Genomic DNA, 17,120 nt, shown 5'->3' with positions numbered 1-17,120 from the left:
AGGAGGACGCTGTCGTTTGAAATGTTAAAGTGGTTATCGGCAAGAATATTTTACTAAAAAGTAAAATAAAAAATGTCACTAACAAGTACAGATATGTTTGGATTCCAGGAGCGAGTGCAGCAGCTGGAGCGACAGCTGAAGGAGGTGGAGAGAGAGAAGGAGAGAAGGATGAACGCTCTGAGGAAAGAGAGGAGAGAACTGGTCCACGCCACTGAGATGGTGAGACAGTCTGTCCTGTCTGTTAATGAGAGAGAGAGAGAGAGAGAGAGAGAGAGAGAGAGAGAGAGAGAGAGAGAGAGAGAGAGAGAGAGAGAGAGGGGGGGGGGGGTGGAGCACCGTGTGGAGTGTGACAGAAAAAGGAGAGAAGTTTTAAATACACACAGCAGAAGGTGAGAGAGAGAGAAAGACAGAGAGAGAGACAGACAGTTCATCAGCAGAGTGTAGGTGGTGCTGCAGACTCCTGTGTGACTCCATTCATCCCTCTGTTCAGATCCTCAAGGACAAGAAGCCGCTCAGCGATTGGTCGAACATCACTGGCTCCGCCCCTTGCATGATGTCACTGTCCCCGTTGACCGTCCACAAGTCGCCGAAGGTTCGCAACGCCATCACCATGGAAATGGTGTTAATTTTGATGGGAATTGGGAATTCTGCGTCAGTTGTTTTTCTACTTTCTCCATTCACTTCCTCCTCTTTTTCTACTTTCTCCATTCAGGAGCCGAACAGAGAATCCTCCAGTTTACCGAGGAGACGCAGTTTGCAGCGAAACAACAAACCCAGCGACCGACCGCTCTCCGTTCAAGGTGCACTATCACATGTTATACCACCTTATCACGTTATACCACGTTATACCACGTTATACCACGTTATACCACATTGTACCACATTATACCACATTGTACCACGTTATACCACCTTATCACGTTATACCACGTTATACCACGTTATACCACGTTATACCACATTGTACCACATTATACCACATTGTACCACATTATACCACCTTATCACGTTATACCACGTTATACCACTTTATACCACGTTATACCATGTTATCACATGTTATACCACGTTATCACATGTTATACCACCTTATGACGTTATACCACTTTATTCCACGTTATACCACGTTATACCACGTTATCACATGTTATACGACATTATACCACGTTATCACACATTATACCACGTTATCACACGTTATACCACATGATACCACGTTATCACATGTTATACCACGTTATCACACGTTATACCACGTTATCACACGTTATACCATGTTATAACATGTTATACCACGTAATACCACACATTATACCAGGTTATCACATGTTATACCACATTTTACCACGTTATCCCAAGTTATACCACTTTATACTGCATTATCACATACACACTGTTATAACGTATATGTGATACCAAGTGTGGTATGTATGATACTGCTTTATACCGCGTTCCAAAAAAGCTTAGAAGAACACAAAACAAATACAATTCTAAATAATATTCTGAAACACACTTGGTACTTTAAGTACTACAGGTGTTTTCAGTTTCCAGCCCTCTGTGTTGAAAAATGATATTGAATATCAATACTCTACAGTATCTACTATAATACTATAATAATAAAATACTTTTCAGTGTTGTTTGAAAGTTGTAAGTATCAGTTGTGACTGTCAGGGTTCAGATCCAACGTGCTGCCTCAGGTCCTGGAACAACAGAGACATTCTAATGTCAAACTTAATATTCTGTTCATCTTGCGACCGGTTTCTTCTGTTTACATTGTGGTTGTTTCCTGAACACGATCTGAGTGAAGCCTGGTGGGGCGTGCGGCGTCCCCTGTTTGGGCCGTTGACCCTCATGGTCCTTGATCCAGTTGTTCAGCATGAGGAGGATGAACTGAAGGGTGAATATCTGCTGCTTGCCGTGGGAGCGGATCGGGAACCATGGAGGTTTTCCTTCTGAGTCACTCGTCCTCCTGACGTCTGTTTGTTTGTTTCGGCTGCCTTTCACTCTCCTGGATCCAGGGTGTGTCTCATGAAGGGTTAAAGCTGCTACGGAGAACAGGATTTACCAGACAAACCACTAGACCCTACAACAAAAAGCCCCATAAAGTTCCGAAAATATGGAAAGGGGGTTTTGGTTTTCTCCACAAAAAGGCACAGTTGCTTCTTGGATTTAATTGAGATATAAACACATTGATCGCTGTAGGGCTGTGTAAAAGTCTCCACCAGAGGTCAGTGTTCTTTTTTTAACGATACGATGAAACTCAAGGGAAAAGAAGGGAATCTCTTAGAAAACAGGATTCCCAAAATGGCCTCTGTGGCAGTTCTGCCTACCACACCCCATCCAAGACGATGGGTTGTAGACACCAGTTTGCTGTAGAGGGGAGGCTAGATGGAACAAGCCAGGAGCAGTTTAATGTAGAGAGGAGGCTAGCTGGAACAAGCCAGGAGCAGTTTAATGTAGAGAGGAGGCTAGCTGGAACAAGCCAGGAGCAGTTTATTGTAGAGAGGAGGCTAGCTGGAACAAGCCAGGAGCAGTTTATAGTAGAGAGGAGGCTAGCTGGAACAAGCCAGGAGCAGTTTATAGTAGAGAGGAGGCTAGCTGGAACAAGCCAGGAGCAGTTTAATGTAGAGAGGGGGCTAGCTGGAACAAGCCAGGAGCAGTTTAATGTAGAGAGGAGGCTAGCTGGAACAAGCCAGGAGCAGTTTAATGTAGAGAGGAGGCTAGCTGGAACAAGCCAGGAGCAGTTTATTGTAGAGAGGAGGCTAGCTGGAACAAGCCAGGAGCAGTTTAATGTAGAGGGGAGGCTAGCTGGAACAAGCCAGGAGCAGTTTAATGTAGAGAGGAGGCTAGCTGGAACAAGCCAGGAGCAGTTTAATGTAGAGAGGAGGCTAGCTGGAACAAGCCAGGAGCAGTTTAATGTAGAGAGGAGGCTAGCTGGAACAAGCCAGGAGCAGTTTATTGTAGAGAGGAGGCTAGCTGGAACAAGCCAGGAGCAGTTTATTGTAGAGAGGAGGCTAGCTGGAACAAGCCAGGAGCAGTTTAATGTAGAGAGGAGGCTAGCTGGAACAAGCCAGGAGCAGTTTAATGTAGAGAGGGGGCTAGCTGGAACAAGCCAGGAGCAGTTTAATGTAGAGAGGAGGCTAGCTGGAACAAGCCAGGAGCAGTTTAATGTAGAGAGGAGGCTAGCTGGAACAAGCCAGGAGCAGTTTAATGTAGAGAGGAGGCTAGCTGGAACAAGCCAGGAGCAGTTTAATGTAGAGAGGAGGCTAGCTGGAACAAGCCAGGAGCAGTTTAATGTAGAGAGGAGGCTAGCTGGAACAAGCCAGGAGCAGTTTAATGTAGAGAGGAGGCTAGCTGGAACAAGCCAGGAGCAGTTTAATGTAGAGAGGAGGCTAGCTGGAACAAGCCAGGAGCAGTTTAATGTAGAGAGGAGGCTAGCTGGAACAAGCCAGGAGCAGTTGGAACATGTCATGACAGGGCTCCTCTCCTGAGTGAGTGTGGGGATGTGGGTTTTACCTGCTGCTCGTTACACCAACCAATGAGCAACAGGTATGCAGCCACCCTGACCCCATCACCTCCATCCAGGTCAGCCTCTAGTCTCATTCCTTCCTCCACTCAGTTTCAAGGTAGTTTTCACAACAGTAAATAACACATTTATAATTTTTAATTCATACCCTGTATACCTGTACCACTAACCTGTCCTGTGCTCCCCCCTCTCTCTCCCTCCCCCTCTCCCCCAGGCCTGGTGAGGGAATCGGACCTTCAGAACTCGGTGGGTTTCTACTCCCCCTCCCTCCCCTCCCAGAGGCTCGGTAACGGGCCTGTGAGCGTGCACGGCGCCGGGCGTGGCACCAGCAGCAGCAGCGCGGGGATGCTGACGCCGTGCAGCAGCAGCAGCAGCAGCTCCAGGGCGGCCAGGTGGGGGCGAGCACCAGCATCATCGCCACCTTTGATCGTGAATTTGGAGATATGGGGTTCATTATTCATTTGCACTTAAACTACACTTTAAGTTAAATTTCACTCTCTAGGTCAATTTCAATTCAATTCAAAGCTTTATTAACACAGATTGACAAAGGAAAAAATGAAAAATATAACATTAAAAGAAAGAAGAAATGTTGCAGTGAAAAAGTGATGTGACTATACATGAATGAAGATAGCCTGAAATACAAGCTTTTTAATATTGCTGTTAAAATATTAGTAAAGAGAAAAATGTAAAAGTTGTTATGGAAAATTGAAATACATACATGAAGATATGAAGATGATGTATGAACATATCTCTCTTCATTTCTATTCAGTTCGGTTCAAAGCTTTATTAACACAGGAAACATACAAACCAAAACCAAAGCGGAAGAAATTCAACAGAAAAATTATGTTTTATCAAAAATAAAATGTTTTCTGTAGCTTTATTTATTTATTTAATATATTCACAGATAAATGAAGATAAATGATTATTATTATTAAAAATACTGTTATTATTGTTTTTATTATTATTGTCAATTCTATCATTATTATTTTTACTATTATTATTAATAAAATTAGTGTCATTCTTCATATATTTTGAAATGTGTAGAATAGTCAAATATAAATTATTATTACGAATAATATTAACAACACTCAGGTATCTAACCTGTGTTGTCAGGACAATCGCTGTGTCCCCGCACTCCTGCCGTGCGCCCGTCGGCCTCCTGGACCTGGAGGAGATCGAGAGGAGGCTGAGGGAGGCACGGGCCGAGCGGGGGAGGCTGCTCCGTGAGCGGGTGAGTCGCCTTCCACACGCGTCACATTCTCAACCCGCCACATTCTCACCCGTCGCACAATAATATGGAGAATAAAAAAGTTGAATATCCGGGTGTAAATAAATTGTAACCTCTGGATGTTCCTGCTTATCTGTCATTGAAACATTTAGTCACTGATGAGGTCAAATGAACCGTGTTCAAAACCTTCCATGACCAGGAAGAGAGGACGCGGCAGCTGCTGGAGGAGCGCTGGCACAGGGAGCTGATCTCTCCAGGACCCTCTCCAGGACCCGCTCCAGGACCCGCTCCAGGACCCGCTCCAGGACCCGCTCTAGGACCCGCTCCAGGACCCGGTCCGGAGCCTCAGCCCGGCCCGGATCCCCCACGCAGCCCGGGCACCGAGGAGCCCCCACGCCCGGGGCCAGCCCCCAACTCTCCCGAGGTAAAACCACACCCAGTATAGTCTGTTCCATCCAGGCGAGGCCACGCCCCCTGGACCACACGGATCAGAGACTTCCTCCAGTAATGACAGAGGACGCAAGGACCAGTGTTGCCAGCTCCTTACCAATGACAGTCGTCAGCGCTAGTTCCAAACGCTGCTAAAAATCAGCCTGATGACCTCATGCACTCATTTACATATTGATGACGTTGTCACACATTAATTTACATAAAGCTTGGTGGTTGTGTGCATTGCAGGGAGGGGGAGATCACCTGCAGCTTTATAAAAGGAAGATAGAAAAAACTTTATCCAAATAATCACAGACTCACTACGGGGACGTCGTATGTGTCAGGTAACAAAGTTAAAAACAAATCTACAAAGGCAGGGAGAGCATCAAACTCAGCATTTACACATCAGAGAAAAGATGATTCTCTACTGTGTGTATGATAGTCAACTATTTATTATCCAACACAAGGTTTTTATTCATGCAAAACTATTTAGTATTTAGTTGTCCCCTGTTTGGGCGGTTGACCAAGCTGTGCTGTGTTGGTGTCCACAACTAAATGGATTTTTCTGAAAATGTATTTCCCCCTCCATTTAAAAAAGAAACAAAAAACAAAAAAGGTCCTGTCTACCCGAGAACCGTTTAAAACGCTGACATGAGGCTCCAGGCCAGCAGGGGGCCACGCTGCGTCATAGAACCTGGCCTCAACCTCCACCCGTTTCCTGTGCATGATGGTCAAGAAACGGAAGCAGCGTTGGCGGCGTTTGGGAGTGGACGGACGCCGCCCAAACGCTCGTGTGGACGGCAATGTTTTTGAAACGTGTCCTCATGGGTGTGGTCATGGCCTGCGTCTCACGCCCCAAATGTCAATAACAATCATAGATTGTTGGCGTCAGGGTTCAACCACAGCTTTTTCCAGTTCCCAAAACACCAAACCACAGAGAAAACAATGATCAGTAGAACACGGAGAAGACCTCTCTGCTCAGAAGGAACCATCCACTGCCTCAAATCTGGAATATATGAATATATGAAATATATGAATATATGAAATATATTCATATATTTGGGATGAAACTCATTTATCACGAGGGTCAAAAAGCTGAGCCTCAGACCAGACGACAACGTGGAAGCTGCTTTGGTTGCCTGGTTGCCTGGTTGCCTGGTTGCCACGCCTCGCATCCAGAAGCTTCTGTTTGGGGAGGAGCGGGGAACCAGGCTCAGAACTGCTAACGCTCCCCCTCGTGCGCCCCGCCCCGCAGCGCAGCCTCCCTCTCTTCCTCGCCCCGACCTTTGACCTGCGGCAGCACGTGGAGGCGCTGGGCCACGGTGTGGCGCGCTGCGCCGCGCTGCGCGTGACGCCGCGGAGCTGCGCCGGCTTCCTGACCAAGAGAGGAGGGAGGGTGAAGACCTGGAGGAGGAGGTGGTTCCTGTTTGACACCGAGCACCGCAGGCTGGCCTACTACACAGGTACTGCTACTACTAATACTACTCTACAGGTACTAGTACTGTAATACTACTACTACACAGGTACTAGTACTATAATACTACTAATACTAATAGTTCAGTAAAACCTTCCTGTGAGCATCGTTCTGGATCCTCATTGTGAACAAGGTGTTTTCTGGGGATGAAACGCTGAAGTGAAGCAGGATGTTTCTGTGACATCACAAATCAAAGTGGGTTTGAGTCACAGTTCAGAACCGTTCTGCATTGACTCCTTTGAGCCTGAGTTGCGTCGGTGGTGAAGCACTTCCTGTTCTGCATTGACTCCTTTGAGCCTGAGTTGCGTCGGTGGTGAAGCACTTCCTGTTCTGCATTGACTCCTTTGAGCCTGAGTTGCGTCGGTGGTGAAGCACTTCCTGTTCTGCATTGACTCCTTTGAGCCTGAGTTGCGTCGGTGGTGAAGCACTTCCTGTTCTGCATTGACTCCTTTGAGCCTGAGTTGCGTCGGTGGTGAAGCACTTCCTGTTCTGCATTGACTCCTTTGAGCCTGAGTTGCGTCGGTGGTGAAGCACTTCCTGTTCTGCATTGACTCCTTTGAGCCTGAGTTGCGTCGGTGGTGAAGCACTTCCTGTTCTGCATTGACTCCTTTGAGCCTGAGTTGCGTCGGTGGTGAAGCACTTCCTGTTCTGCATTGACTCCTTTGAGCCTGAGTTGCGTCGGTGGTGAAGCACTTCCTGTTCTGCAGACTGTGACGAGAGGAAGATCAAGGGCGTCATCTACTTCCAGGCCATCCAGGAAGTTTACTACGACCACCTGCGCACGGCCAGCACGGTGAGGACAACTCAATGTACCGGATGGTTCAATATCCAGTAATAGTTTGATACCATGCATGGGTCGCTATGACAACCTGTCTCACCCTCCCCCCTTAGTCTCCACGTCCCAGTCTCACCTTCTGCGTGAAGACCTACGAGCGCCTCTTCTTCCTGGTGGCTCCCAGCGCCGAGGCCATGAGGATCTGGATGGACGTCATCGTCACGGCAACAGACGAGCACAGTCGTTACTGAACTCCACCCCCTGGGGGCGACGTGGACCCAAGGGACCCTTGGGTGGAGTCCCAGTCCTGTGGTGTGGTGGCACACGGTACTACACTCCCAGCCTCCCTCCCCAGACTGGAGGATGGGCTCAGGTGTGCTCTGGGATTTGATCTCCCCTGGTGGTGTTTTGAAGTATTACAGGACCTGGTTACACTACAGAGTATTTGTCAAATAATAACCGTCATGGATGGAGTTAAATGAACTCAAGGTGAATGAAACAGTTCTGGCAGCACTATTAAAAGTTAACACACCTTATTTGTTTACTCTGGTACATATTATAAAAGCTATGAACACAGTCATAAACATACGACAAATCATAATATTTAACAAATACACTTTTGATGCTATAATTCATCTTTGGGTTCATGGAAAATTTGTCTGTTACCATAATCACAAAACCTAAAACATGAACAATAAAAATCTGGATCAACAATTCACATTCTGAGAACAGTGGGAAATGATGCAAAAGAAGGAATGGATGTTGATCTGAGCTGCGCTGAACAGGGTGGTGCCACCGTGGTGGTGCCGTGGTGGTGGTTGGAGAGACATCAGCGTGCAGGGTTTAGTGTCGTCTAGCGCTGAGGTTTCAGAGCACCCCCCCCCCCCAGCCCCCACCCCCCCAACATGGTGGCCTCCGTGGAAGGCCCTCTCTAGAGCCAGTGTTTGGTTTGTCTCTTCTGGGCCACTGTAGAAACATGGCGGTGCAGCATGGCGGCCTCCGTCCAGCGTACCCGCTCCCTATGGAGATAAAAAGGTCTCATTCCAAGGAAATGAAAAACCTTATTTTCATGGTTTTATACACTAATTAAAACATACTTATCAATATCATTTTCCATTTCTGACAAGTCTCCTCCGTACATTCCTCACACTGCTCCTGTAATGTCTAGGTTGACTTGTTCTGTAAAGTGCAGTACGGCGCATGGCCACTAGACGGTGCTCCAGAAAACCTCAGACTCGCTGGAAGTCAATGGAAAAGGAAGAACGGGCGTGCAGAGTCAAGACGTCGGGGTGTCCATGTCCTCACCGCTTCTCCTGAGTGAGCTGTCATTCTGGAAAGGATTGTTCCATCAAGAGGGTTAGGGAGGTGTTCGTCAGGGCTCCCGTCCAGCCGCTGCTGGACGGGAGCACAGGACAGACCGGGACCTTCCTCCTCCGCCTCCTCCGCCTCCTCCTCTCCACCTTACAAACCTCTTTTCCTTTGTGTTCATTCCTTACCAGGTGATTATTGCTGTCTACGGACCATTCACATTTAAAATAATTATGATTTGATATCATAAAAGAAGTAAACATACAAATTGTGGAATATACACAAATAGTCAAATATATAAAAACATACAGAATATACAAATGTGGTTCTGTGCACAGTGTTGTTTATTGATATGGATGGATAATATGATAAGATGGCATAAGCTTTTATTAGTCCCCACAAGGTGACAAGAAGTGTGTGTGTGTGTGTGAGAACTCTAAGCTGCTGTTAATCTCAATATTATTTTGAGTATTACTGTCTGTCTGTCTGTCTGTCTCTTTGTAAACACACACACCTACAGTACGTGGAGAGAGAGACAGATCTGTCCTTTTCTCAGAAATCTCTTTCCAGTTCAACTTGTTTTCAGCTTTTAAACTGAACTTAAAATAAGTATTAATATATAATTTACTTACTTTACTTTTGGCATTTTATCCCTGCAGGATAAACTCAGCACACAGCAGCCAGGGTAGAGTAATTATTATTATTATTATTATTATTATTATTATTATTAATAACATTATTATTATTATTATTATTATTATTAATAACATTATTATTATTATTAGGATAAGGATCCTGTTGTTATTCCTCGGTTTATTCTTCTTCTTCTTCAGACAAATTGAATCAGCATTTTGGGGCCTTAAGAAACTCAACAAATTTGGTTCACTTATGTAACATCACCAGACTTAAAAACAATTGTTCGGCCGCCATGACCGACACCCAACAGGAAGTCGGCCATATTGGATTAAAGGTGCAATTTCAGTCCCTTTTTGGTCATTTTAATGCTTTGTACTTTCGTGAACTCCTCCGAGGGGATTTATCCAATGGAATTTAAACTTGGTGACTGACGAGACACCTTCACCATTCAAAGTAATTAAAAGATTGGTTCTTCGGCATTCAGCAATGTTATCGTCAACTGTTCATTCAATAAATCAAAACTTTCAGCGCGTCGAACATGGGTAAAAGAGTCGTACGGATGAGACTGGGAAGTCAAACAAGTCAATTTATTAAAAGAAGCTGAGAATGCCAAGTGGGGACTGGAACCAAGACAGGCATACTACATCAGCTCTGTCACCCCCAGTCTCACCCCCAGTCTCACCCCCAGTCTCACCCCTTCAGTCCCCTCCTGCGTCAGTCCCCACGCATCACCTTCAGTCAGTCGCAGGACCTGGTTCAACCTGAGTTCTACGTCCCACCTCACCACACTTGAACTCAGCAGCCCCAACCCGAGCCTAGACGTGAGAGGAAATGAGGGAGGAGGAGGAGGAGGAGGAGGAGGGAGGTGGAGGAGGAGGAGGAGGAGGAGGAGGAGGAGGAGGAGGGAGGTGGAGCTTTTTTGTGCCAAACGAGCAGAAGTCCCCCAGTGATCCAGGCTCTGACAGCAGCCCAGGCCTCACGCTCCAGCCCTACCTGGGTCTACAGAAGTCCACCACCATGGAGGGCATCAAGACCCAGGTCCAGGTGAAGGACCCTGCCAACCTCATGCCCCCAAAGATTGAGATCTTGGAAACCTCTGGGGCAGAGGACATTTTTTATCCATATGATTGATATTTAGCAGAGTATATCAATGTTATTTCATGATGTTGAAAGGAAATGGCTTCTGTCCACTTGAAATGATTTTTCTTTTCATTACCGTTCTCACATTAGCAGAACAGTAATAGACATTAAACTGTTTTTCCTTTATAATATGTTGGGAGCATCTATTTTATTCACTGTAATGTTTTCAGTTTATATATTATAGAGACAGACAAAATCCATACCATTCACAAAATGTTGAATTCCAAAACTTAATTGCAAAGGGTATTTTGTCTCCTGAATAGAATGTAGACAATAACAAGCAAAATAAAAAGATTTTGTTTCGGTCCCACGGTGTGGCTGTGGCACAGCCTTGAACTTCACGTTGGAAAGACACTGTTTACGTGGCTTTTGTCGCTTTTTGCTCATTTTCAGGCTCTGTATGTTTGCTGACTCCTCCAAGGCCACACTTGTATCTTGAGGACCTGGTCATCGCTGTTTACAGCTTTAATTATTGTTATTATTATTATTAAATTATTATTTGATTATTATTACATTATTTGTATTATTATTACTGTTATTATTTATTATCATTGTTATTATTATTATTACAATTAATGATAATAATAATAATATAATAATTGCTTTCCTTGATATGGTCTCTATTTTCTGCTGTCCCCTTTTTGCTGCTGGAACTATGTAAATTTCCCTGGTGTGGGACTAATAAAGGTTTATCTTATCTTATCTTATCTTAACTCAGTGGGGCCAATAACGTTGAAGATCTGGAAGCTGTGTGAGTTATTCTCGTTATTCTTTCTTTGGAATTTACTGCAGTTTAGTGTAGTTCTGTGAGCAGCCAACAGGGGGCCACAGTGAACTTCACTGTCCACTGTGTGGAAGTTCATGTAAAAGTCACATACACAGGCAAAGTCTGTCTGCCTGCCTGTCTGTCTGCCTGCCTGGCTGTCTGCCTGCCTGGCTGTCTACCTGCCTGCCTGCCTGCCTGCCTGCCTGGCTGCCTGGCTGTCTGCCTGTCTGTCTGCCTGTCTGCCTGTCTGTCTGTCTGTCTGCCTGCCTGTCTGCCTGTTCCTAGAAGTCCAAACAGCAGAGAAAAATAGAAACTCTGGGTTCAGGGTTCGATGATCGTGTTGTTTGGTCTGGTTTGGAAACAGACCACACACACACACACATACACACATACACACACACACATACACACACACATACACACATACATACATACATACATACACACACATACATACATACATACATACACACACATACATACATACATACATACATACACACATACATCGTGTATTACACTGTGTATAACACTGTGTGTATAACACTGTGTGTATTACACTGTGTGTATTCCACACAGTGTAATACACTGTGTGATACACACAGTGTGATACACACAGTGTAATACACATAGTGTATTACACTGTGTGTATCACACAGTGTAATACACTGTGTGATACACACAGTGTGATACACACAGTGTAATACACACAGTGTAATACACACAGTGTAATACACGAGGGGACTCTGGTCCATTACAATGGGATCAGGTGCTTTGGACAGACGTACCAGAATTTTCTCCAATCAAACAAAAAGATGAAGTTGTTGTTTTTGGATCCAAGGAGAAGAAGTACGAGTCAGCGCTGAGCCTCCATCAGTCACGTTCAGAAGCACCAACCAAGCCAGGAATGTTGCTCTGGTCATGGCCTGGGACCTCCAACAGCCACATCCAAACCATGACCAAGTCAGCCTGCCCCACCTCCACAGCGTGCCCAGGGCCCCAGGGCCCCAGGGCCCCGGGGCCGATGCCTCTGCAGGGTCAGAGCAGCCACGCTGACGACGTCCTCTCAGGCTTCCTCACAGACCAGAAGGAGCTGCAGCTGCTCCACCCTAACACCAAGGACGTGGGTCATACCGCTGCAGTTCTCACATCTTCACGCTGACTTCCTGTCCACGAGCAAACACGGCGGTGCACTGTGTTCCAGCGACCTGGTCGCCATCTGAACGGTGATTTCAGAGAACTCAAAGATCTCCGGGGCAAGGACGTCACCTTGACAAGGAAAAACACTATTATGGGAAAAGGCAAAATAATTGTTGACAAAGAGGAAAACCAGGTTGATTCATCTCCTGCACTGCACTGTGACTTGTTTGCATTCTATGTGTTCTATTATTTTAAACTGTGCATTCACACACACACTGTAAACACACAAAATATGACATGTGTATTATCTTTACAGTAGTACTCAAGGTCACACACACACACACACACTAGTGGTCTCCAGGGTTACTTGGCCGAGGTGTTTGTTAAAAGATTAGAATTAAGTCAAGTCGAACAAGAATAAGAAAACATGTTTGTGCACGTTAGCACATATGTGCGCTGTGTGTGTGTGTGTGTGTGTGACCCATCAGATATATTTAGGTTGACATATTGTACATGTTCTACTCAACATGCTGAAAACAGCACTTTACTGCACACACACACACACTGATAAGAGAAGGGCTGGTTCAACAGTTCGCTGCAGTACAGTATGTACCCTCTGTGTGTGTGCGTGTGCTTTACTGTATTTAAGCGCTTTACACACCTGTACACACACACGCACCTGTTTTTCTTCTTTTGTTGACAAGCAGCACCTAGTGGCCGTTGGCTGAACTGCAGTTGAAGCTCTTGTTGACTGGACCCTCGTGGTTTCTGTGAACTACTGAGAGAAAGCACAAAGAAGTGATGATGATGATGATGATGATGATGATTCACACGCAGACAGATAATCAATCAGTTTTCAGTTTTCTTTGTGTTAAATGGATCATCAGCCATAAACCATCTTGGCTCGGCTGCAGCTGAGGACTTGCGCAGGGTTTCAAGGAGCCTCTCGATTTGAAACCTTGTGTTATTTGCAGGTTGGTCTCAGCCGTGGTGGATTCATCTTGATCTAAACCTTCCTACATTCCTATCGTTCCATTTCCAATATTTTGTGAGTTTTCATTTATTTTCATGGTGTTGCTTCTCAAATACAGTATCTGTGTATTTCTTGCTGTTTGGTTGCCAGGGTCTTAGATTGCGCTGCATCGTGCTCCTTGTGTTTCCATGTAAAGACTGGAGAGAGAACGACGTGTCCTGTGGATTCTCGTCTCCGTGTAATGGATCCATCGCAGGGATTTCCAGAGGAATGTCATATATGATGCAACCAAACTGAAATATCTCCAACTCCATGTCGTCCTCTAATCATTATGTGAATGAGTTTACGACGAGGCAGCTTCAGATCAGTTTACAGGAAACTGGAGACACACACACACACACACACACACACACACACACACTGCTGTGTTATGTAATTCTGTGTTTTGGGAATAGCATGTCAGCAGCATCTGTACATAATGTTTACATTAAAGTACAGAAAGAACTGAGCAGTTTGTGTAGTTTCTCAATTATTTGAGAATTGAGTGAATTCAAATAAAAATAAAGCTGCAGGCAGCGATGCACAGGGTCCGGTTCAGTCGCAGCGATTCGTTCTCCTGTCGGTGTCGAGCAGCTATCATGCGGTGGAAAAGCCCAGGATGACAGACCTTGGGACTACCCACACAAATTAGTTTTCCGAGTTCCCATGGAACGCAGCATCACTTCCTGTCGACGGGAATTACAGTTTTCCAGGTTTCCATGGAACGCAGCATCACTTGCTGCTCTCGCTCGTCTCGACCCGGAACAGATCCTGCGCGGAGCGGCCATCACACACCCATAGAGTCCAGATTTCAGCACAAGGTGCAACGTGTCCTTGTGAAATGCCCCCCAGAGCCACACCCAGCACTTATGATGTGATCATATTGGATGATGACATCACAAAGCTCCCCACTTTGTGGAATTGGATGACGAGATGATTGATCGCAAGGTGCTGCCCTGCAGACGAAAATGATTTGAAAACTGAGTTGTAAAGCCCTGAAGCCCCGCCTCGCTGCTGCACACAGCTTGCCCGCTGTTCACCTGCTGTTCACCTGCTGTACACCCGCTCCCGCTGTTCGCACACTGTTCGCCCGCTGTTCACCTGCTGTTCACCCGTTGTTCGCCCGCTCCTGCTGTTCGCCCGCTGTTCGCCTGCTGTTCGCCCGCTCCTGCTGTTCGCCTGCTGTTTGCCCACTGTTCACCCGCTGTTCACCTGCTGTTCACCCGCTGTTCACCCGCTGTTCACCCGTTGTTCGCCCGCTCCTGCTGTTCGCCCGCTGTTCGCCCGCTGTTCGCCTGCTGTTCGCCCGCGGTTTGCCCGCTGTTCACCCGCTTTTGCCCACTCCCGCTGTTCGCCTGCTGTTCGCTCGCTGTTCGCCCGCGGTTCGCCCGATGTTCACCCGATGTTCGCCCGCTCCCGCTGTTCGCCCACTATTCTCCCGCTGTTCACCCGCTGTTCGCCCGCTCCCGCTGTTCGCCCGCTGTTCACCCGCTTTTGCCCGCTCCTGCTGTTCGCCCGCGGTTCGCCTGCTATTTGCCTGTTGTTCACCCGCTGTTCGCCTGCTGTTCGCCCGTTATTTGCCCGCTGTTCACCCGCTGTTCGCCCGCTGTTCCCCCGCTGTTCGCCTGCTGTTCGCCCGCTCCCGCTGTTTGCCTGCTGTTCGCTGCTGTTCGCCCGCTCCCACTGTTCGCCAGCTCCCACTGTTCACCTGCTATTCGCCCGCTGTTCGCCCGCTCCCGCTGTTCGCCCGCTGTTCACCCGCTTTTGCCCGCTCCTGCTGTTCGCCCGCGGTTCGCCTGCTATTTGCCCGCTGTTCGCCTGCTGTTCGCCCGCTCCCGCTGTTTGCCTGCTGTTCGCCCGCTGTTCACTCGCTGTTCGCCCGCTCCCACTGTTCGCCAGCTCCCACTGTTCACCCGATTTTGCCCGCTCCCGCTGTTCGCCCACTGTTCACCCGCTGTTCGCCTGCTCCCGATGTTCACCCGCTGTTCGCCCGCTGTTCACCCGCTGTACACCCGCTGTTCACCCGCTGTACACCCGCTGTACACCCGCTCCCGCTGTTCGCCCACTGTTCGCCCGCGGTTCGCCCGCTGTTGCCCACTCCCGCTGTTCGCCCGCTGTTCGCCTGCTGTTCGCTCGCTGTTCGCCCGCGGTTCGCCCGATGTTCACCCGATGTTCGCCCGCTCCCGCTGTTCGCCCACTATTCGCCCGCTGTTCACCCGCTGTTCGCCCGCTCCCGCTGTTCGCCCGCTGTTCACCCGCTTTTGCCCGCTCCTGCTGTTCGCCCGCGGTTCGCCTGCTATTTGCCTGTTGTTCACCCGCTGTTCGCCTGCTGTTCGCCCGTTATTTGCCCGCTGTTCACCCGCTGTTCGCCCGCTGTTCGCCCGCTCCCGCTGTTTGCCTGCTGTTCGCCCGCTCCCACTGTTCGCCAGCTCCCACTGTTCACCTGCTATTCGCCCGCTGTTCGCCCGCTCCCGCTGTTCGCCCGCTGTTCACCCGCTTTTGCCCGCTCCTGCTGTTCGCCCGCGGTTCGCCTGCTATTTGCCCGCTGTTCGCCTGCTGTTCGCCCGCTCCCGCTGTTTGCCTGCTGTTCGCCCGCTGTTCACTCGCTGTTCGCCCGCTCCCGCTGTTTGCCTGCTGTTCGCCCGCTGTTCACTCGCTGTTCGCCCGCTCCCACTGTTCGCCAGCTCCCACTGTTCACCCGATTTTGCCCGCTCCCGCTGTTCGCCCACTGTTCACCCGCTGTTCGCCTGCTCCCGATGTTCACCCGCTGTTCGCCCGCTGTTCACCCGCTGTACACCCGCTGTACACCCGCTGTACACCCGCTCCCGCTGTTCGCCCACTGTTCGCCCGCGGTTCGCCCGCTGTTCGCCCGCTCCCGCTGTTTGCCTGCTGTTCGCTGCTGTTCGCCCGCTCCCACTGTTCGCCAGCTCCCACTGTTCACCTGCTTTTTCCAGCTCCGTTCGCCCGATGTTCACCCGCTGTTCGCCCGCTCCCGCTGTTTGCCTGCTGTTCGCTGCTGTTCGCCCGCTCCCACTGTTCGCCAGCTCCCACTGTTCACCTGCTTTTGCCAGCTCCCACTGTTCACCCGCTTTTGCCCGCTCCCGCTGTTCGCCCGCTGTTCGCCCGCTGTTCACCTGCTGTTCGCCTGCTCCCGCTGTTCGCCCGCTGTTCACCTGCTGTTCGCCCGCTCCTGCTGTTCGCCCGCTGTTCACCCGCTGTTCGCCCGCTCCCGCTGTTTGCCTGCTGTTCACTGCTGTTCGCCCGCTCCCACTGTTCGCCAGCTCCCACTGTTCACCTGCTATTTGCCCGTTGTTCACCCGCTGTTCGCCTGCTGTTCGCCTGCTGTTCGCCCGTTATTTGCCCGCTGTTCACCCGCTGTTCACCCGCTGTTCGCCCGCTCCCGCTGTTCACCCGCTGTTCACCCGCTGTTCACCCGCTGTTCGCCCACTCCCGCTGTTCGCTCGCTCCCGCTGTTCACCCGCTTTTGCCCGCTCCTGCTGTTCGCCTGCGGTTCGCCTGCTATTTGCCCGCTGTTCGCCTGCTGTTCGCCCGCTCCCGCTGTTCGCCGCTGTTCACTCGCTGTTCGCCGCTGTTCGCCCGCTCCCACTGTTCGCCAGCTCCCACTGTTCACCTGCTGTTCGCCCGCTCCCGCTGTTCGCCCGCTGTTCGCTCGCTGTTCGCCCGCG

At 48.8% G+C, this 17,120-nt stretch overlaps 1 protein-coding gene across 6 annotated transcripts in view; it reads left to right on the top strand.

The window, feature by feature from the left end:
• The window catches only part of phldb3 (pleckstrin homology-like domain, family B, member 3), a 32,536-nt gene that overhangs the window by 13,416 nt on the left and 2,000 nt on the right, over window positions 1-17,120 (top strand). For 4 of the 6 annotated variants that reach the window (XM_080005111.1, XM_080005106.1, XM_080005110.1 and 1 more), the window contains 9 exons: window positions 109-219; window positions 491-592; window positions 713-800; window positions 3,741-3,918; window positions 4,640-4,757; window positions 4,954-5,178; window positions 6,439-6,646; window positions 7,365-7,450; window positions 7,549-8,290. In XM_080005111.1, coding sequence (XP_079861237.1) covers window positions 109-219; window positions 491-592; window positions 713-800; window positions 3,741-3,918; window positions 4,640-4,757; window positions 4,954-5,178; window positions 6,439-6,646; window positions 7,365-7,450; window positions 7,549-7,683 — 1,251 coding nt within the window. In that variant the 3' untranslated portion in view covers window positions 7,684-8,290. Of the gene's footprint in view, window positions 1-108; window positions 220-490; window positions 593-712; window positions 801-3,740; window positions 3,919-4,639; window positions 4,758-4,953; window positions 5,179-6,438; window positions 6,647-7,364; window positions 7,451-7,548; window positions 8,291-11,234; window positions 11,268-17,120 lie in introns of those variants that run through there. The other 2 variants (XM_080005108.1, XM_080005107.1) reach the window with 2 other exon arrangements.

The sequence above is a fragment of the Zeus faber genome, assembly GCF_960531495.2.
Source record: "Zeus faber genome assembly, chromosome: 8".
Classification (NCBI taxonomy): Eukaryota; Metazoa; Chordata; class Actinopteri; order Zeiformes; family Zeidae; genus Zeus; species Zeus faber.
The sequence above is the reverse complement of the archived record's forward strand: the minus strand, read 5'-3'. Positions and strand labels throughout refer to the sequence as shown.